This window comes from Capsicum annuum, chromosome 12 (genome assembly GCF_002878395.1).
Source record: "Capsicum annuum cultivar UCD-10X-F1 chromosome 12, UCD10Xv1.1, whole genome shotgun sequence".
Classification (NCBI taxonomy): Eukaryota; Viridiplantae; Streptophyta; class Magnoliopsida; order Solanales; family Solanaceae; genus Capsicum; species Capsicum annuum.
In genome coordinates this window covers 158,001,213-158,023,702 of record NC_061122.1, presented here as the reverse complement: position 1 = coordinate 158,023,702, position 22,490 = coordinate 158,001,213, and the positions used below count along the sequence as shown (strand labels likewise).

Genomic DNA, 22,490 nt, shown 5'->3' with positions numbered 1-22,490 from the left:
TATTAATGTATGTCATGATCCATCATTCTAGGATGAATGATCCTTGGTGGTAGATAATGAAACACCCTAGGTGTTGGTCCCTGGAAAATTCTAAGTTTTGGGCTTACCGCCCTGACTATGACTCTCCTTGTGAGTCATAAAAAGTCATTACGGGTCATAATACCTAGTCGTAATATGCCCTGTGAGATATGTATAACTCATTATTATTACTATGAATACCATGTTACAAGTCATAAGGACACTAAACAAATCCTATAGTCCTTTCTGTAAGGAAACCAGTATGATGCCCAAAGTATTTTGTCCTAAGTACAACTAGGATGTAATGAGTCGTATGGACTTGTTAGGAATCATAAGGTATTTTTCATAATAAAACCAATATTGGTGGTCTGGGATAATGACCAGACTATGACTGAGGGGAAACGAGTAGTAGGGTGACCCTACGCGTCGTAAGGTCACCCATAACGACTGGCAGCTTATTTTTCCTGCTTTTAGTGAGGGTATTTTGGATATTTTCCTCTTATTCCAATAATAAACAACAACCTATAACCATACTTGGGACCCTATTTTCATCCATAATACACATCAAATACACTCTCTTCTCTCTCAAATTCTCTCAAGCATCAATATTTAGTGTTTCAAAGAAGTGTGTCAAGTAGAGCATCAAGGGTTGAATTCTCTCCATAATCTTTGATATTTCAGGTATGTAACTCTACCCTTAAACTAATTTATCTAATGCATGAATTTTCATGATTAATTATGTGGATTTGAAATACAGGTTTTGATATGGTTGAGGGTTTTGACATGAATGGTTCTTAAATTGATTACTTTGCTAAGGATTTTAAACTTGTAGGTGAATGTGATTGATGAATAATCAAAGGGGTTATATTTTCCCTAATTATGGTGAATTTTGCTTTGACATATGATTTTGAAAATTGAGTTCCCTCAACGTAAACGTGAAATTGATAATGATACATGGCTTTGTCACATGTTTTGACTTGCTCACTAGAATTAATGCATTGTCATTAAAGCTTAATGAAACATGGTATGATTTTATATACTTTGGGGTATGTGGTGTCCCCGTATGGACGTTAATTAAACCTAAGGGGTCATGAATTTCCTCGTGTGATGGTTAAGGGATTGTGGAATGATGATAAAATTGCAAGTAGGGGTTGGTATGATGATACCAATAGAAATCCTAAATGCATAATTGGTTAAATAAATTAGGAATGTGTGTTTGTCACTACCCAAGGATAACCCCTGGTGATAACACGGTGCTTAGAACCACAAGTGATCCCAACCTAACTCATGTTATGGCATACTTCTTGAGAAACTAATTTAAAATAGATATAAAAGCTAAATTCACTTAGAAGAAGTATAATCATGAGAAAATATGAATAATTGATACTATAAAAGTTTATAGCACGATAAATCTAAAGATAGGACTTGAATTTCATATAATTACTCTGGCTGACTATCTATGAAGCCTCCACTATACAGACTATAGGAAGTAAGGACATGACCCCCAACTATCCCTAATCAATATACAAGAATAATGAAAATAAAATACAGGAACTGCATCTAACTTGAGTCCCCGAAATAAGAGAACTCATCACCTGATAGTTGAATGCTAAGAACTGTCTGACCCTAGTGTGTAGGCTACTTCTAGTACCTACATTATGAAGGAATATAGCCACAAACGCATATATGTAGTCAGTACTTTGGAATGTATTGAGTATGTGAGACATGCACTAAATCATGAAAATACTTAATGTATACTTTAAAACTACAGACATAGGCTATTTGCTGAAATATGCATTTAAATCATCGTTATACGTAAACATTATAAGACATAGTGAAATTTCTAAATCATGAGTTGATCACGAATGCATGAACGTGTAAAACGAATGCATGACCAAGAAAAGCATGTGATGAAATAATCTGTAACACTGAATAACTAATAAACTGAACACTTGGTCAAGCATATCTGAGCTAATGTGGTGTGAATATTGAACTGAGACTATGGGAGCTAACATTTAACTGACATGCCCTAATCTGAGCTAATCAGGGTCCAACCCGTTATCCCAGTTATAAGGGTGTTAGTACCTTAGCACGGGTAGCAATACTAGTTGTGTGGATCCATTATGCAGATGTCCCAAAGGACTAGGGTGTCAATCCTCTACTAGCGGGTGACCCCTAAGAGAGTGCCAGTCCTCTACTAGTGGGTGACATCATATAACCTATGCTGGCTACGTAATTCTAAAACGTAGGGACTCCTACTAAAGGTCTCAGTCCTCTACTCGCGGGTGAGACTTCATCCCTAGGTTTGCTTGGTGCTAAGTCCTACTCCCAACTGAACTGACACGAAAGAATAAATTAGTCCATGCACTAGTAACTGATATGCTCAAATATGATATTATGAAAATAACAGTGCATGCACAATCTGAAGGATTTAAAACCATGTAAACTAAACATAATAAGGAAATTTCATAGATAAATCCCAAAAAATCCAACAACTGATAAATGCTCAACATGAATATGATAATTTGAATATAATAATACAAACATGGTTTGAATAACTTGCAACTTGAAAATATAAAACATGCATGACTATCTAGGTATCGGGTGGCCATAACCCGCCAACACTAAAAATATAATTAAATATGATAATTTCAAAGTACAAACATGATAAGAAATTTCATGAGTTAAACTTGAAAACCCCACAATTTCATCAATATAACAAGTTTTTGTGATTCAGATATGGAAGAACACTTGCAGCTATGAGGAAACACTATTTCATGGTTGAATTCAAGAATTTCATGGAGAAATCATGAAATTTATGATTTTCATGGAAACCTACTTTACGAAATTCATAAAATTTATGATTAGAAATCAGAATTTTGGGCATGAGAATGAAAGGTGATCCTCATTGAATACCCAGGTGATCCTCATTGATTACCCACATACCTGAATTTCTTGACCTCTTGGAGGAAAACTTGGATTTGGAGCCTTGGGAGGTGAATTCTTGGAAGAAACCCTTGCTTGGAGTTCTTAAGAACTTTGGGAGAAGAAGAATTGTGTAATTGGTGTGTTTTGGGGTCATGGAATAATCGATTCACGTTTATATCAGGTATAGGATAATTTAGGGCATAAAAGACTTGTTTACACTCAAAAAACTGAAGAGAAACACGGGTTGTAGTGTTTCGAACAAGGTCCATGCCACGCTTCTTATCGTGGAGCATAACATTTGTTCCACGCTGCTTATCGTGGAGCATAAGGTCTGTGCCACATTGAAATCATAGACCCTCACTGGTACCTCCTGAAAATGCTCATAACTTTTTGCTCGGGTATCGGATTAAGGCAAAATCGGATGTGTTTGAAAGAGGACTCAATTATCTATAATTTTGTGGGTTTTAAGCTCCAAAATTCAATATATTACAGAAGTTATACAAATTCAAAGTTGACCTTTGTAGGATCGAATACCAAAACTTGGTCGAATTAAAAGCTCTTAACTCCAATTCACTTTAAGTGTTTCCTATGAATATTTTTTATCTCAATAGCACTTTACACACTAGGTAATGGATCATGACAAATATATTCATATACAAATCATAGGATTAGAGTTTATACACGTAGGAATGATGGTTTGAATTTTATCCCAAAAATATGGGGTGTTACATTATCTCTCCCTTGAAATCATTCATCCTCGAATGATGGGTAGAAACTTATTGAAGCTTTAGATGTATGGAATAATTTAGACATGACATATCTACTAATGAAGGATATAACTGAGCTCAAAACATTAAAACTACTATCATGAAACTGATTTCTAAGCTGATTTTATTGACTTTAATGGGTGGATTCATGCTGAGAGTTTAGAACTCACTTGAAATGTTCATGACACGATCATACATATAGAACTGCAATGTGATAGCTAATGCAATTAAATTCCAAGAGTTACTAAAAATGAAATATGGGTTTCCTTAAACTCTCTTTATCATAACTTCTAATAACAATCGAGGAAAAGAATTTTGGGCATGATCTAGTTATGGAATTCGAGTAAGGAATCTCTACATTGATACAACTATGTAACATGGGATATAGGCATATAGAATGGAAGCTAGAATAGGATTACTATATCTTAGGAAATGAAACTGTTAACTTGTAATCTTAGCCACACTTCTCAAATACTCTCTCAACTATACTTTTCCTCTTAAATACCACTCTTCATCTAACACCGCTTATAATCTTCACATGGGTATTGATAACTCCATTAACTAAAGTCTACGTTGAACTAAATTCTTGCACTATGTTCAAGCCTACTCAAAGTCACAAGGTACTACACATAACACCATAATACTAGTTTAAACCACGGATTCAATATCCTGTGTGTTTTCATAACTCTCATCTCAAGAATAATACTCTTTACCACTTCAACAACTAATGTCAACCTCTTACTAGGAATTCACTAATGCACAATGCATTTATCCACTTATATACCAACCTGACATTCAAGCCTATCATTATAAGTTTATAACGACATATAAACATCTAGTCAACCAAACTACCTAGGAATCTTCCCACATTTTTTAATGCCTTCATTAATAACGACTTTCATGCACTATCCAAAAGAAGACACACCTAGAATTTTCAACTAACTAGGATATATACCAAAAGCTTTACCTCAATCTTCCTTCACCCTTATAGACTTAGATAAAACTAGCATACAATAATCTTTTCCTAATACAAAATATTTACTCTCTCCTATCTAATTGATTTTTCATTAATTTTTATCACCATTATCTTTACATAAGGAGAGGTCACTGAAAGGTTAGAACATGAGAACCTGAAGCATGAAAGAATACTATACAAAACTTTGATACTTAACTAAGGCCTGGGGAATAGAGTATCAACGGAATGGATTTATTAAAGATATCAAAACTGAGGACATACATGACATAATATGAATTTTCACTGGTCATTAAGGGTGTACCATGAGTTTGAGGAATAGGGCATACTGTAAAATATGAGTACATGAGTCATGAGCTGCATAAGCTGCATGACCTGAGTTTGGGGTTCATAAATTCATGGAATATGATTTGTACTTCTGTGTGAACTGGAACTCCTTGTACTAGGAACTAGGAGCGTACATGATTCTCTATGAAGTGCATGAAAATGAGTTATGATCATAGAGCTTACTTGTAAGGCTTGAGTAGGAGTCATAATGACTAAAGTACAAAATTTTGTACTGAGATAATAATTTGGATCAAGCATTTTCCTCCCCTGGTGATGTTCTACCATACACTGGCATCATTACTAGAATTAGAGAGCCTGACTTGGTTCCTTTTTCTACAATCTTCCTCTTGGATTAAATCTACAATTCTAAGTTTGTTGACCCCTGTAATAAATTCTAAGCGAAACTACAATCACTCTAATCTAGAGTCTGAGATATAACAATACACATAAAAAATAAACTCACCCTAAAAGACTATATCTTAAAGTGTAAAACCCATTGCTAGTACTTCCTTATGAGATGGAACTCTTAACTTTATTTAGCCCCAATAGTCATCATATAATAACTTAAACACTTACTAACTTAGAATCTTCAAGAGTATCACTATACCCTGAGTTCACACCATCTAGAATTTCAACTCTTCTTTTTATTAGCTCAATCATCCAAGATTCAAACTTAGATTCTAACACTTAACATGGATATTCCCAAACTTTTAATGAATGATATACTATCCTTAACTTTATTCTTGAACGCTCTCTTAATATATACTATTCTTAACTTTCGTTAACTTCAGTAATCATCATCACATACTTACAACCTTCTCGACAACATACTTGCCTCACTAAACACATAAGTTGCCTCTTTTCCTTCCTAGCCTACTAATATCACATCTCTGAACTTATATTTTTCCTAATCCATGAGAATCACCATTACACAAAATACCCAACATCAACAACCTATAGCCCATAACTTTGCTGGTAAGAATATCATATACTACATTACTAGCCCCATTCGCACTTAGAAAATTAAGGATACTATTTAAGCATACACACATTAAAAACATAGAAATAATACAATCCCATATCACCTTGGGTACACCTCTAGATCATGCCCACATCATCACACTTAATTTTGAATAATAAACTAAATTCTTGCATACACTATTTCAGGACTATTGGTTCACCTTTCATACAACTAACTCCATGGATACATAATCTACTAAATCAAAATAAACATTATCCCCAATTTATTACTATTAAACTTCTAGGTTCATGCTTCTAACTTTAGATCATATGTTATCATAGGATTCTGAGAAAGAATCTGAGGGCATATCTCACTTTGGCTTAATGTACGATTTTTATAAATAAGAATGAACACTTTCAAAGTTTGGAACTTAAGGGAACTGATGGGATCCTTTTAAGCCCGAATGCAATCTCATAACTGTTTGTGGAGTTGTATGAGAAAACTCTATCAGTAGGAATTTATGCTTGACCATTTCTATCACCTCAAAAAAGGCAAAGTTGGCATGAACTGAGCAAGACAAGAACATGTATAAGTTTTTTAAAGAACATCTCTATAGCACGATCTGAGATATAAAGGAAAGAAAACATTTCTTAAATGCCCTATAGCCTCTCGATGAAAAGTACAAACATCTTCGTACCGTTTTGTAAGACTCTACTGGACACGGCTTCATAGACACCGTATGATACTTGAATCTTGGGCTTTGATATCAAGTTTGTCAAGAGTCAATACTACCCCCTGGTCGTAATACGGCACTTAAAACCATAAGTGATCCCAAGATAACCTATCAACTAGCATACTAATAACGCTCAACTCACTCCTATGTTTTAGGGGTAAGGCGGTCATTGTCAATAATCCAACTAGAGTTGAGGTCGAATCCACGAGGAGAGAATTATAAATTTTGAGTCTTATGGGTGTTCTAGTTACTAAAAGGGTACCCGAAATGCTAGCAAATACGATATATAAATTAAAATGGGGGCTTTGAGTTAAGAATGGTTTGTAATAATTGTTGATTAATAATGCACACGTATGACACTTTTGATTTAAAATTAAGAATAGAGAGGATCTTGGGATTATGTATACCTAAGAGTAAAGCTATGTGGGTTAATGACGGTTTAACATGAAGCTTAGTTACTGACCAAAGGATAGGCTATGTCGAAGGTTATTGTAGTCAATTTTTCAATAAAACTACAACAATTTCACCCATTGGCTTTTTCGAGCACCTAACAAGTATATGATTCGTAATTACGCAAAACCTCAATCAAGCATCCCTATTTCTAGGATGATACTCTTAACATGATTTACATTCCAACTACACTTATTTCTAAGATTGCAAAAGGCAGTAAACCATAGGCTCAATTGTCCACCATTGCCCTGTCCCCTTATAACCCTCTTTCAAGGATGTTATGGGTTACCTCAAGTTCACTTTTATCTCTCTTTCAAGGATAATGAAGGGTTTTTAGAGTTTAGGGTTTTCACCCATCAAACCCTTTTGGAGATTTGGAGTTTTCACCCATCAAATTCCAACTAATTAACCCAAGCAATGGTAGAATCCATACTCAACAACTAAAAATTATGCAAACACATCAATACCCACACACAATTACACTTTAGTTTAACATAATCCCAAGACTAAAGAAGTTAGCTACTCATGAGATAGGAGAAAATATTTTTACCAAGTATTTTATCCATGATGTTCATGATGATAGAGGACAAAAATAATCTTCAATTCCACACACAAATGTCACTAATTTCCTTTTGGAATAATAATTACAATAACTATGAACAATCAATTTTTCACTCAAAATTCTAGGGTTCTCTCTCTTTTTCCCCTCCACATACGTTAAAGTGTTTTGAATCCTCAATATAAGTCTTAATTCAGCTGCCTGGATTGACTACAATGCCCTTTACTCATTTGTCCCTTTGTACTGCAGTCGCAGAGCATCAGCTGTGATTATGTAACCACAAACGCGGATGTAATCGAGTGATTGCGGTATGTGGCCATTTTGACAGACCACAATCATGATCTTCTGATCATGGTCGCATTACCCGAGGCTGGATATGCTCTCTGCTTAACTAGTTGCGATCGCGGTGTTCAGATCGCGACCACGATAATTGAGGACACTTTTACTCTGAGTCATTAGTAGAATTTTCTTGATTTTTTTTATCATTTCAATCCCCAATCTTGTAACACCCCAAAAATCTATCCCGAGACGTCACACGGTGCTTAGGACAACAAGTGATCCCAAGCTAACCCTTATACTAGCATAACTCATGAGCAACTGATTAAGACACATAAATATGAAGGAAAGTACAGAAAATAAATCTTTTCTAAACTTGATCAACAAAAAACTACATTAAGATGAATACAATACAACTCTACTTATACACAACAAAACTAAAAACTAAAGTTTACATAACTGACTCTAACTGACATCTGTGAAACCTCTACTATACTGACTATAGTTAGTTAGGACGCGACCCCAACTATCACTAATCAATACATAAGAATAAAAAAATAAAGAACAATAGTAAATCTAACTGAAGTCCCCGAAATAGGAGGACTCATCATCTGCTAGCTGGAATCTGTAGTTGTCTGATTCTGACTGCACATACTACAACTTGTACCTACATTATGAGACAATGTAGAACATAGACATATATGTGGATCAGTACTTTTGAGGATGTATTGAGTATGTAGGGGTGCATGCAATAAGTAAACAATATCATCAGTCTTTATAAAATCATGCATGCTAATGTAAATGACTCACATAGCTTGAGAAAATTGAAAATCTAAATCCCGTAAATCATGAAATAATAAAGCATGCAACATAAATTCCGTGAGTCATTACACTTAGTTCTAAATTCTGTATTCTCTTCTTGTTCTCAAATCTTGTAAACGAAATGAAATCTAAAATTTATTCTGCATAGAAAATACTTTATCTCAAAACTTTAATTCAATAGGCTTGTTTCAAAAGTGGGGGACATTTTTTGAACTTCAGGGAAAACTTTGGGAACTTGGGAAATCTTAAAACACTAGCGTTCAAAACATATACTTTTATCTTAAGGAGAATAGAGGACTTCTTTAGAATTTTAGGGATTTTAGAACTTTGGGAGACTGTGGAAACTTGGGAGTTTCTTCTAACCGACATAAACCATGTGAGCAACATGGAGTCCAACGTCTTGCCCACATTGGGGAGAGTTATTCTATCCTTTCCATCAAAATAGAATCTTAACTTTAGTGATCACTATCTTAACCCACTTGGGGTAAATCAAATCCTATAGTGGCTCATAGTTCTGGGGCATGAAACCTTGGAATCAAGCCCAACTCGATGCTAAATAATACTCCCATACTTAGGCTTAGGACTTTTTAGGAAAATCCACTTTAAATAATACTAGAGTGTGTAATTGAAGCTAACCATGCTTCGCTTTGCTTTAAATCATAGATAAAAGTGGATTCCTATCTTAGCTTAGGATCAAAGATCAACCTTCTTTATAATCAAAGTACTTGCTTGTTTAAATCACGCTAATACATTATTTTCAAGAAACATGACAATTCATACTTGACTTAAAGCATATATACATACTCAAATAATCATAATTTCATAATGAAGCTTAAATCTTGACTTCAACCTTGGGAATACTCAAACATATTAATTCATGGTAGGGATGTGCAATTCATAGAATAATTTCTCAAATTCAAACATAAATAAGTGAAATAACAAGCAATTTCATGACTTGAATATATATATAAATTCATAACCTCAAAGTAAAGTAAATTGGGAAAAACCCACTTGCAAAAACATGAAATTCCCTAATAAAAATCAAAACTTTGGGCGCAAGAACGGAAGAAGTGTTTTGTTCAAACCCCACATACGTTAGATTATCATAGCTGAGAGATGAAACCCGGATCATAATCCGTTCTTTGGAATTCTTGATCTTGAGGAAACCTAGTTTGATCTTGTTCTTGAGAGAAAAATTGAGTAAAGGAGCAATTTCATGCTTCTAGGGACGGAAATTGTATGTTATAAATGGATTAGGGTGAGGGAGAATGACCAAAATGCCCCTAGACCCATCAAAAAACTGAATTAGTGGCAAAAATAGTGCCGTAATGCGATCTCGACGCGTCGCATCGCTATCACGTCGGCTTACTGCCTCACACAAAAAACTGCATAACTTTTCGCTCAGTTATCAGATTTTTGCGAAATTGGTATGTTGGAAAGATAATTCAATTTTTTACAATTTGGTGGGTCTTGAGATGAAAAATTCAATGTATATAAAGAGTTATACATGTTTAAAGTAGACCCTTGTAGAATCAAATACCAATCTTTGGATGAATCAAAGGATCTTAGCTCTACTTGGCTCTAAGAGACTCATATGAACATTTTTAACCTCAAGAGCATTTCAACACTAGGATAAATATCATGAAACTTATATTCACATGGGAATCACTTAGATTATAGCTTCTACACGTAAGAATGATGGTTTATATACTAGCACGAAAATGCGGGGTATTATATTATCTCCTCCTTAGAAATATTCGTCCTCGAATATGGTTAATTAAGCTGAAAACATTGAGGAATCTGAGGCCATAAGCTGTCATGCATACTGAAATAAACTGAATAGCTGAATCTTAAACATAATAAGCTACTGAACTGACCTGCGAGTGCATGAATTCTCATAAAAAATAGCTATACGGCAGATAGAAATGAGAGTGTCAACTTATGAGTTACCATTACTTTACGCTGGATCTTATCTCATGAGAAAAAGATGAGAGGTTTGTAAAATAAAAACTCGGGGTATTACAAATCTACATTTTCTCATCTCCTCAACTTTATGCCTGCAAGGAGTGGATATTAGTGTATTTTATCACCAATATGTCTCATTTATTCATTCAAAATAAGGTAATGTGCATAAATATTGAGTGAGAATGAGTGGTAAAATCACCACTCATCAACACCCCCAACATAAAAAAGTTGTTTGTCCTCAAGCAACACTACCTCTTACCATGAGACACAACCGTTTATGCCCAAACTTCATGCCTTAAAGATCACAATGACTTTAACCTTAGTCACTACCACCAGTAGCCCATTGCACATGGGCTAAACAAATTTCACTACACCCCTCATTATAAAATTACTATATTCAAGGCTACATAGGACTTCAAAGAGCGACCAAGCAACAAAAAACCTATACTCTAGAAGTGACTCCCTTTTGACCACAACTAAGCTATACTCCATTTGCCTCATTGCTGGAAGGTGACAAAATCGTCCACCTCAACTTATTTCATATGCCAACCTCATAAGGAAAAGAATCCTCACAACAAGCTACAAAATATGCAACAAGTAATTTTAAGTGGATGACTCCCTCCCTCACAAAAGAAATCTCCATGCAATAAGTGACATACCATAAGCTTGCCCTTATTTTTAATCCCCACTACAATGAAAGTAAGTGGTTGGAGATATCAAAGGTCTTTCTAAGATGATAACATAGATTTGGGTTAGGATAGGATATCATTTAGGAAACATAGCTACACCCTTCCTTGAATATCTACATCACACTTTTTATTCTCCTTTTTTACTAAGGTCCATTCTTTTTTGTTGTTTCTCTTTCCACGCCTACCTTTTATTTCTTTATTTACCCAACTTTTTTCATCCCTTTTTCTTGCACTTTTGTGCAATTCTTTCCTTTGCTCGACTCTCACTTCTTCTATTTGGTTCTTTTCAAAGTCTAGGAATATTTGGCATACAACTACATCTTCGTGGCACCAAACTTACTTCCATTAATCTTTACCACCCCCAACTTAGGCTTTACGCTTAGAATTATATTTTCAAGTTCAAGAAAGGTATTGTAATAGCCCCATACTTTTCTTAACTTAATTTGACATCTAGGATGTCAAGCGTTAGCTTCAAGAAAGAATGATTTTCCATGAATGTGCAATTTTCCAGTTTTAGACCCTCTAATGCGTAGGAAATTGAATTAGCTTTCAACGATATAAGATTCGCCTAAATTCGATAACCGAGTAAGAAGTTATGGCTATTTTAAGTTTCAGTCATATAACATCATGATTTGGGCATGTAGTGCGTCGCGGAGAAGTGTAAAATCACAATTGTTAATTTCCAGTGAGACTCCACGATTTTGGCGTATCGTAGAAAGGTCCAAATTCCCATTTGTCCATTTCCAATAGACCAACGGGATGTTGGCGCGTCGTGCCAGTAGCCAAAAATAGCATTCCAAAGGGGCACCGTGATGGTGGCACGTCCGAAGAAAACCCAGTTCCTATTTATTTGTTTCCAGTGAGCCACTGTGATAGTGGCGCGTTGCGGTGGCCACCCAGTTTGGAAAAAATATTATTTTCAGTTCCGTTTAAAAGTTTAAAAGGGATATTTTGGTAAATCCCCAAGGCCCAATCCATCCAAAACACAAGATTTAACACATTCCAAAGCACTTTATGCTTATTTCATTCACTCTCTCTCAAAAGAAAATCTTAAAGCTCAAATTTTCTCTCCAAGAAATCCAATTTCTTTAGTAATTCTCCAAAATATTTCAAGACCAAGGATTCATAGTTCAAGATTAAGGATTCCCAATTCAAGAACTCTAAGAATTCATCTCCAAAGACACAATAGGAATCCAAGATTCAAGTTTTTAATCTAAGATCATCAACTAAGGTATGTGGGGCTTTGCAACAAGGATAACACTTTCATCCTTGTGCCCAAAATTTATTTTAATTATAAATTTACTGAATTTTATGTTATTTTACATGAAATTAAAGTTAGGGTTTATACCCAATATTGCTATTTATGAGATTATGAGATTTTCAAGGGATTTAGAAGTTGAATTGCATGTCTATGTTCATATTTTCGTGCATATTGCAGAAATTTCCAAATTTTAAGTTGATTTATAAATGTATATATTACCAAGCATGAATATTATGATATTTTAACATGAAATTGGTGCATGGGTCATTAAGCCCTAGTTGAAGATTATTATTTCAAGATTTTTGGTGCTATAGCACCCTATGACTAGATTCCTTTCAGATTATTGATAAAGATTTGACCTTTTGGTCTCAAGAATAGATATGAAATCCACTTTATAGATTCAGATTACAGATTTAGCTTTACAGATATACAGTTGGTTTCATTATAAATCATTATACTATTTTAGAAGTGGGTTTCCATCAGAATGAGCATATAGATTTAATGGGAGTAGTATTTAGCACCGAGATGGGTACGTTATTACAGTTTCATACCCCAGAACTACGTGCCAATGTAGGATTTAGATTGTTCCCAGTTTTACGTGGATGATAGATATTTGATCACTTAGATAGGTTATACTCTCTGGCAAGAGTATGACTCATATCCCCAACGTGAGGATTCCTTATTAGGGGGATAAGAACGTTGGACTTCATGAATGCTCATATGGTTTATGTCAGTTAGAAGAACCTCCCATGTAGAATAAGTTTTCAGATTTCTAAACCCTTAAGATAAAGTATTTTCTCTACAACTTTAAAATTCTTGAGTTTAAAATATTGCTTTACATAAGCTTTCAGATACAGACTTACAAATTTCACTTAGCCTATATTATTTAAGAACAAGAGCAGAATACAGATTTCAGAACTAAGTGTAATGGCTCACAAGATTTATATTATATGTTTATTGTTCATGATTTTCGATCTTTAGTTTTCAGATTACTCAAGCCTATGTGAGTCATTTACCTTTAGCATACATGATTTTATAAATTGTGGTAATATTGCCTACTCATTGCATTCACCCCCATATGCTCAGTACATTCCCAAAGTACTGATCCACATATACGTCTATGTGCTACATTGTCTCATAATGTAAGTTCAGGTTCTCAGTCTCAACAGCGTGAGTGATTTTCAAGCATCTCATCTACATCTCTACAATTAGTGAGTCCTCATAGTTCGGGGATTTAGCTATTCATATTTCCAGTTTATTAGTAGATGATTCAGTATTCATTTCAGACAGTTTGAGTCTGCTGGGACCTGTCCCAGTGACTCTCTAGATTCTGTCAATAAAGGCTTGTCGAACTACTATATTCAGTTTTAGATTTTAGTTGTAGTATTTCGATTTTCAGTATTTATTTTATCAGATTGATGAGATTAGTATTTTCAGATATTCTCAGATAATTCAGAGAGTTTTTCGCATTGATCTTGATCTTACATTCATATTCCCCTATTTTGAGATTCAGATTTAGTATAAGGTAGTCAAGGTTAGCTCAGGACTACTTGTAGTTCGGAGCACCATGTGGCATCCTGAAAATCAGATTTTAGGGCATTACAAACTTGGTGTATCAGAGCTTAAAATTTTTAAAAGTCCTAAGAAGTTAGACAAGTCGCGTTACGTAGAGTTTTGATCATGGATGTGAAGTACGCCATATTTATGAGCAAGAGGCTATGGAACGCTCTTAGGAAATCAACTCTTTTTTTCATGATCTATCGTGCTTATAGTATCTCTATCTGCTTTTAAATTTGGTCCAACTCCGAAGGGTGACACTCATGCTCAGTCACCTTAAGGAGATATTATTTTTTTTCATATAAATTTGGTTAGATGTTGGAGAATGGGGTGAGGGAGGAGTTGGGTGAAGGCATGTGGGGGAAAGGGGGCAGAATTTATTATTTTGAATTAAAAAAAAATTGAGGGTGGGGGTGGGAAAATGGAGGTGGGGGTAAGGGTGGGGTGAAAACCAACAAGGATTGTGGTTGAATGATAAGTACTACTTCATTCTTAACTAAAAGTATCGGATTCAAGTATCCTTGGGTATTAGGAAGTACTTTCCCTCCCAACGTCGATTTTTCAATGCAAATTTGAATTTAATCAGACCATAGACACTAAATACCAGATGAAATCTTTTTTCTTTTTTAAAAGGGCTAGGTAGGAGGTAGATTCCTCTCTAATATTTCATTAAAAAATAATTTAATAATAAATTAAAGTAATATAATTTAACATGTTCAAAATAAATATTTTAATATAAAATAATTAAAATATTACTTTAACATTATTCATGCATGACACGTGTGCGTATATTAGTTATAGTATAAAACAAAAGAGAGCTCCATATGGACTACTTTGAAACATTAAAAAAGTCAAAGAAGAATACTAGAGCGGACAAGCACAACATTCAAAGCTCCCCCAGATACGAAGATTCAAAGCTCCTCCAGATAAGAAGAGCCTTTCATGAAAGTGAATAGCCTTAATTTGTTTTCACCGCACCGACTACGCCCCAAGATAAAAATCCAGGCATATTGATATATTAATTTTACGTCTTTTTATTCATCACCAACCATATTTCATACAATTTTGCACCAATATCGTCATAAACTCATAAAATGATCCAATATAAGCATCATATGTTACCTCAACCTACTAGCTAACTATATAACCTTGCACGTTATATATTTATCGCTGTTGAAAATTCAATTTGGAGAATCAAAAGGCTACTAAGCAAAATCCTCCAACAATACTGCAAAATGTCCCATCGCCATGTCCTTAAAATTCATTTTGAAGTAAATAAAAACACACCAAGAAGGCGAGCCAATAAAAGAACAGAGCCTTGGAACCGTCACTTATCAACGCAGGCTTTAAGTCGATTTCAGGTCGTGATTCCTTGTTTGAGGGCTCTAATTAGTATACTATTAATCAACCATGAATTTTCATTAGTCCATTTAATAATTGCTTGTTTGCCACCATTAATGGGATTCCAGTTGCCCATTCCACCAAGAAAGCCAGATTGCAACAAGTATTGTATTGTTCCACTTTAATCGGATGTCTCCAAAAGGACTACTACGTCTTTCCCTCATCATCAGCTTTGTTATCTATGCATTTGAGCAGAATACGAGCTACTGAATTCTCATAAATAAAGCTTCAGCCCGTATTACTTTGGATGCAAAAATTGGTCAACAGCGAGGGACTTGGGTAGATTCCTTGAGAATCAAGCTTAGGCTTATCTCCTAAACGATTCTCTCCCTTGCCTGATTAGCTAGCGTTTCAGTTTCTAACATCCTTCAAATTCTTAATTTCATCCTCGGACCTTTTCAGTTTTTTTTTTTTTTTAAACCAAGAGATGGAAATTGTGTAAATTTAAGGTTTAATAGCAAAATCATGTTCATTCGCCCTCCGATAAAGCAAAGCTGATGCCTCCACCCTGCAATTTTATTTTTATGTGGAACAAATCAAGAAATATAACCAAACTTAAATCACCAGAAAAACCATAGTGATATGACTGCAATTCAACATTAAAGAGATCATACCAGCCAGGATGAACAACAAATCGCCCAGTGGAAAGAGCCCAATTAACCTGTTAAGACGAGCTAGAAATTAAATCTCCAAAGATTACCCCACATACATGGTTCTCCAGATGACTGGATCAGAAATTTGAATCCACATAATAACAGGGAGGGTGATAAAGAATGTGACTACGGGGGGACGGAGTTTCCATGGAAAATGTTCTCTTATTAAATGAGTTCCTTACTTATTTTCTGGTGTTTCTCATATTGCCTGAAAAGCTTTTATACATAATCTAGACAACCAATATGGAGGTGGAGAAGAAAGGGGTGTGGCGGCAGTATAGGTGGAGATGGGGCGGATGGAAAAGGATGAAATGTCATTTACGGAACTTCTTTTCCGGGTGAAAATGTTTTCCAAAAATTTTTACTAACCAAACATTAAAAATTGCTTTCCTCCCACCAAACACACCCTAAGAGAAAGTTATGATACTATTCAATCATTCAGTATGGTAAACACACCCTACATTGACATTTCATTCTCATTTCTCCAAACCGACCACTAGTTTCGTTTCTCCCATTTTTTTTCTTTTCCCTAATTTTTTGTACAAACAGGTATGGGATTTCAGCAATGAAGAGTGACTGTTATGGGAGAAATAACACACACCTTATCTGTCCCAAGAGAATTGGCAACCACGTGGGTAACCTGCTCATCAATTTGACTAGAGCAGACAGCACCAAACTGTTCAGCTGTCTGCCATAAAGGATGCAAATGAGGATTGGCTTCACCAACAGGAAATATTCTGCTGAAGACAATACGACAACCTGACAGAATCTTCTGTTGTTCTGTGGCTAAGATGTTCCTAACATCAGCTTCATCAATGGACCGATGTGTGAAAAAATTCTGATGTATTCTTTGAATAACCTAATTGTATGAAATGATATAGAACATTAGTATTTAAATATTAATCTCCAAGATATTCTTACACAAGATCAAACATTTGCTCACCCCCAAACAAGAGGCCAATGTCCCATCTTCTGGTCTTTCATCATGATCAATCTCAAGAAGAGAAGGACCAGGGAGACCAAATTGTCGTCTACTGCAAGGAAAGTAAATATACCTAAAGATACAAAATGATTAATCACACACACTTGAACAGCACTATAATATGCCACCTATGAAGATATACACGAGAAATCAATCATGAATGATATCAAACATACAATTAATTACCTCTCCACAACAATCAAATTTAGCTTGTTATGTGGCCAAACTCTCACAGAATCATCTATAATCACAACAGCCGACTCCATGCCCAAAACACCCTCCAAGTCCTTACTCTTAGGAACCCTTTCATCCCCATCAAATGGATCTCCATCGTCGCCCCTGGAGATCACTCGTCCAGCAAACAGATCCCCTTTTGGATCTAGCAATTTTGCCATCTCTGTGGCATATAGTTTGTTCCCCATAGTATAGAGATGCAGCTCAAAAAGATTGCTAGCCTAAAGCAGCACATATTACCCAAAGAGAAAAATAGAAGACTCTCAATATCCAACTCTAGCTGTATACACACGCAAACACATACATTAGAAAAACAGTCACCTTTTCCAAGAAATTCCAGATCCCAGGCCGTAACTTGGTCCACATTCCCATGTGTGGAAACCGGAATAGGTGCCTATAAGGCTTTTCACGGTCTTGTTCCTCTTTCTTCCTCAATATCTCCTCATGGACGGGGTCGATTTCAACAAACTGAAAAGGGACAAGGTCATAAAAATCATCATTACCAACAGAGAAACTAAGCTCAGACTCTACAAGTTCAAAAAGATTCTTGCCTTTGCTGAATTGAGAAGAGTATGGTCCAAGTCCAAGACGAGACACAGCTTGCGAACAGAAAACATTTTTTTCTGTTCCTCCAGCCTCCTAGCCCTTTCTCTCTGGATATCAGCTCTCTGTTGGTCGCTGTACCCCTCAAATAGATGTTCAACATCGCCCCAAGAGATCTGTGGTTGCAATGAACCAGGAGAACCTTTTTCAGAACCAAAGCCAGCATCATTCAGCCGTTCACTTGACTCAGAAACTGTTTCATTCCCTTCCAATCTACGCTGGTAAGCTTGTAAGTGTTGTGTCTGAGTTCGAGAAGCAGCAGACGGTGATGTGGATGGTGAAACAGAGATCATGTTAGCAATATTTTTCAAATTTTTGGTGAATTGGCGAGCAATGTCAGGTGGTATAATCGAAAGTGTCACAGCTGACTTCCCATCCAACTGGTCCTCTTGTCTTTGGCAACAAAGATTGCTTGTCATTGCTTGTGTGCCTGCTACACCGGTTTTACATTGATTTAATCCAACATCACCACCCTTTGGAACTGCAGAACTATGAAGAACACGCCGAGGATCGCGAGGTTTCATGCGGACAATAGCCACTTCATCCTGCAAATCTTGACAATGTCAGATATTCCAGAGGACAACTAAAGTAGCATGAAGTATCAAATAGAGTGCTTAGCTTTCTCATTTTGACACAAAAACATCAATTGAAAATAAAGATTACATAATTTCCAATGTAACAGAAACGTAACCGCTCTGCACCCTATTCCACCCCAAACACAAGAAAAAGAGAAACCCTTAAAAATGTCAGAAAAAAAAAAAGGGAACTGTGCAATAGAAGCAGTAAAGACGACATTGCAAACGAACTCATTCTTCAAAAGGTTGTAAATGAAACTTGCCATTGCAGCTGTCTGTGTAGGAGGCTGAAGTATTCCCACTGATCTCTGCCCAATAGAGGAGGTTATGGGAGCAACTGCATCCGTTGATGGAACTGCTCCAAGAATAGAGTTAGAACTTGAAGCTTGTGTTGTAGTTCTACAAGCATCAACAGATTTCTGCTGTTCCATCTTAATTATATTCATCCATATTGATGGATTTATAGCTATATCTTTTAATAGAGAATGTAAAGTTGCTGAAGTGCTCATGCCAGCCAATGAAAAGTTTTCATCAGCATTAACTATGACACTTGGTATAGTAGCAACACTAGTTGTTGCTTGCTCCAATTTCCTAGTGTCATTGTCACTGATATCTATAGCATAGTCACTACTGGTAATTGGCAACCCAGTAGTCCCTCTATCCTCTAAACAACCACCATTTCCAGTCAAGGGTCGCATAGAATCAGTCTGTTCACTTCTTTGTCTTTTTGACAATGGGGCATCAAAGACTGGTAGCTCTACTGTTTTCTGCTTTCTTGAACCTATCATCTCTAAAGAAGCCTCTAATTTCAAATCAATGTTTGGGATAGACATGATATTTTTATTCAAGTTCTGACCAGCTGCATCGCTGGTTGCCAATCTGAGCCTGGGATCTCTACTTTTTGCTGTAGAAGATCGCAAAGAAGGATTTGGTAGAAAACTCATAGGATCTGCAGTCCGGACAGTTCCAAGTCCTTGTCCAGCAAGAAAATTGGTCTGGGAAACAGAAGACACTACTGGTTGGCCCAAGCTAGATGAATTCAGAAGGCTGGCATTATGTACAACATTAGAACTGGAGACCTCCCCACCAATGTCCCCTTCACCACTATCACCCTCTTCAGACGGGGTTGGACTTGGAAGCTTTTCACTAACAAAAAGGGAACTTCGACCAAATTTCTGTTGATAGGAGGAAACAGCCTTAAGGGCATCAGTTTCATAAGGATGCAATAAAGAATTCCCTTTCTCAAGAGAACACGCAAAAATGGGCAACTCCGGTTTCACTGTTCCGTGAGCCTGTGTAGATGCTTTTGCAGCAGGGAACTGTGGTCTAATTTCTCGTGTAGGTGACGGAAGAGTATCTTCATCATGGTCTTTATGGAGGTCTAGCAAAGGAATGGATAGTCCTCTAGCTTTAGAATTGGTCAATCCTGGTTTAGAAGATTCAAATGACACACTCGTCTCCTTCAGGCCTGAAAATTTGGAAGATACAGCATCTGAATCATACTTCTTGAAAGAAGTAAAATCCAGATTTGTATTTTCAGAAGATTTATGAGAAGCATTCATATCTAACAGTTCAACAACTTTGATCCCGTTGTCCTGGTCCTTGTCTTCAGTAATTGACGAAACAGCTGACAGGTTAGTGGAGAGAATCGCGGCATCCACCTAGGACATCAAGTAGCAGTATAAGCTACCAAAACTGCAAGCATTCTCACTACATATGCTTTTATGAAAACACACCTCATTTAACTGCTCAGAAGACAAAAGAGCAGGTAATTGGCTCTTTGCATGAATAAGCAACCTGCAAGCGAATTAGAATGACTGAGAAGTCTGCAAATGCACTAGGACTCTATATGTACACACACCAAAATAAGATCCACAAACGCAAATGTAAAAGGAACAACAAAAACCTAGATAGGCTATCTCTGTTTTCTTGCTTCTGATTCTGGTTCATGGAGAAGAAAACCTGCAAAAGAAAGAGATCTCAGCATTCACAAAACCACACGTTTTCAGCTATGGGATGATGAGGCTGAAAGATAAAGACATATATCCGAATATCTTACAGAATTTATGTTTTGGATGGCAGTCATAAACAGTTGAATAAGAATGTCGAAATCTGGAGAAACAGCTACTTCCCCCAAGCTGTCCAATGAGCTTCGCAATTTGGAACAAACCACAGGAAAGGATCTATGCAAACAGATAGAGCATAATTAGTCCATTTAATTGCAATTGAAAAAGTTCTCTTCGTGTGTTAGTTATTTACTACTGCTATAGTTTTAGATCCAAAACTTACTTCTCCGCCTCAGCTGGAGTAACACACTGAAGTTGTTCCCTAATGAAATTGGCGGTTTTAACAGAATCAAAGCCATCATTGTTGATACCACCATTTACAACTACCTCCGCATCCAAGTCGATCTCGCCTTCCTCCAACTCTCCTTCCTCCTTAGCGTCGTCATCCACATCAATGATGACCTTCTCAGATTCGACATCAACAGACTGCTTCGAGTTGTCAGCAGTCATAACGAAAAGCTCGTCTAAAGGCTTATTCTGCACAGCTTGAGCCCAAGCCAGGTTATACAAACCCCTAGCGTAATCCCTCGAAATCGGATACTTATAAACATCTCTCATGGTCCAAACCCTAGTCGAATTTTGATTTTGATTTTGATTTTGACTATTGGTTAAGTTGGCACTGACAATCTTAGTAGGCGTGGGTGGGTCTTGCCTATTGAATGCATCCTCACTGATTTCTTCAACGGATGCCGAATCTGAGATCTCACCCTCCTCTACATCTTGAACTGGATTACATTCTTCCATCATTTGACCTAGGGTTTTTTCTTCTCTTTTCTCTTCTTTTCTTCAAATAAATAGAGTTAAACTACAAGTTAGAAACAAAATAGAAGTACAAAGAATTTGAATTTGCAACGCTAAGATGCAAAAATTAATCGAAAACGGAAAGAAGCGAAATCGCCAATTATGATTTATGAACACAAAATTTAGTCATTTATTTGAATCGGAAAATTCGGATGTAAAGGACAAATGGATTCGGATCTGCAGAATTGGAAAAGCGTGGTATATATATATATATATATATACCATGAGAAGTACGGGATATATATATATATATTATATCATAATTTATAAGTATGAGCACGGGATGGAATATAACAAAAGTAATAGAGATGGGAGGAGAGAAAGGGTTTTGGGTTTGATCCTTATCTCTCGTAAATGAAAAAAAAAATTATGGTCAATTCTTTATTACTTAGTATATTGACGGTAGGAATAAAGGATTAATTTTATGGTTATTGGCGGTGGAAATATCTTGAAAAAGTAAAAAAAAAAAATTTGGGTAGCAAAGGAAGAGAATTTCAGGGGGCAAGAATTTAGGATGACATGACGAGGATTAAGCTGAGTCGTCTATCTCTTCCATCCCAAATAGTAGATTCGGTAAAAGTAAGACCTGCCCTCCACCCACACCAGAGTCAGCATAACGGTCTCTATACTCTGCTCACTTCTATTCTTTTTTTATGTAATTCCTCTATTTGATTTTACTTATCACTAATTTCTTAATTGAATTTTTATTTTTACTTGTTATTTTTGACATATCAAGAGAAAATAACTTCTTTTTTTCTATTTTATCCTTTGATTATTTTTTTCAAATTAATTTTAAGGTATAGTGTAAGCATTATTTAATATAGGTATTATGGTAAAATAGTCATGTTATTAATTATTTTTCTTAATAAGTGTGTCAACTCAAAATGTG

The 22,490-nt window shown here is 35.9% G+C and overlaps 1 protein-coding gene across 2 annotated transcripts; it reads right to left on the bottom strand.

Moving 5' to 3' along the window:
• Window positions 1–15,296: 15,296 nt before the first annotated feature.
• On the bottom strand, window positions 15,297–21,962 carry LOC107871314 (RNA polymerase II C-terminal domain phosphatase-like 3). 2 transcript variants are annotated; one of them, XM_016718207.2, is made up of 12 exons: window positions 21,024–21,962; window positions 20,794–20,917; window positions 20,641–20,696; window positions 20,471–20,531; window positions 18,998–20,395; window positions 18,108–18,704; window positions 17,878–18,024; window positions 17,509–17,777; window positions 17,284–17,395; window positions 16,942–17,199; window positions 16,302–16,348; window positions 15,297–16,195 (listed from the first exon to the last, which is right to left on the bottom strand). In XM_016718207.2, the coding sequence occupies exons 1-12, from the start codon at window positions 21,545–21,547 to the stop codon at window positions 16,132–16,134; spliced, it is 3,657 nt and encodes a 1,218-aa protein (XP_016573693.1). In that variant the 5' UTR covers window positions 21,548–21,962; the 3' UTR covers window positions 15,297–16,131. The 2 variants fall into 2 exon arrangements, 1 of the variants encoding a protein (XP_016573693.1); XR_007047978.1 differs by lacking the exon at window positions 15,297–16,195 and having other exon boundaries at window positions 16,317–16,348; window positions 16,942–17,028; window positions 17,100–17,199; window positions 21,024–21,960.
• Between the last annotated feature and the right edge of the window lie 528 nt (window positions 21,963–22,490).

Excerpts from the sequence above, each read along its gene's own strand:
- LOC107871314 (XM_016718207.2), bottom strand. The coding sequence starts at position 21,547 with ATGATGGAAGAATGTAATCCAGTTCAAGATGTAGAGGAGGGTGAGATC. Across the intron at positions 20,697-20,793 it reads CCATCCAAAACATAAATTCT|GTTTTCTTCTCCATGAACCA; the intron begins GTAAGATATTCG and ends TTTCTTTTGCAG. Across the intron at positions 18,705-18,997 it reads CTACACAGACAGCTGCAATG|GATGAAGTGGCTATTGTCCG; the intron begins GCAAGTTTCATT and ends CAAGATTTGCAG.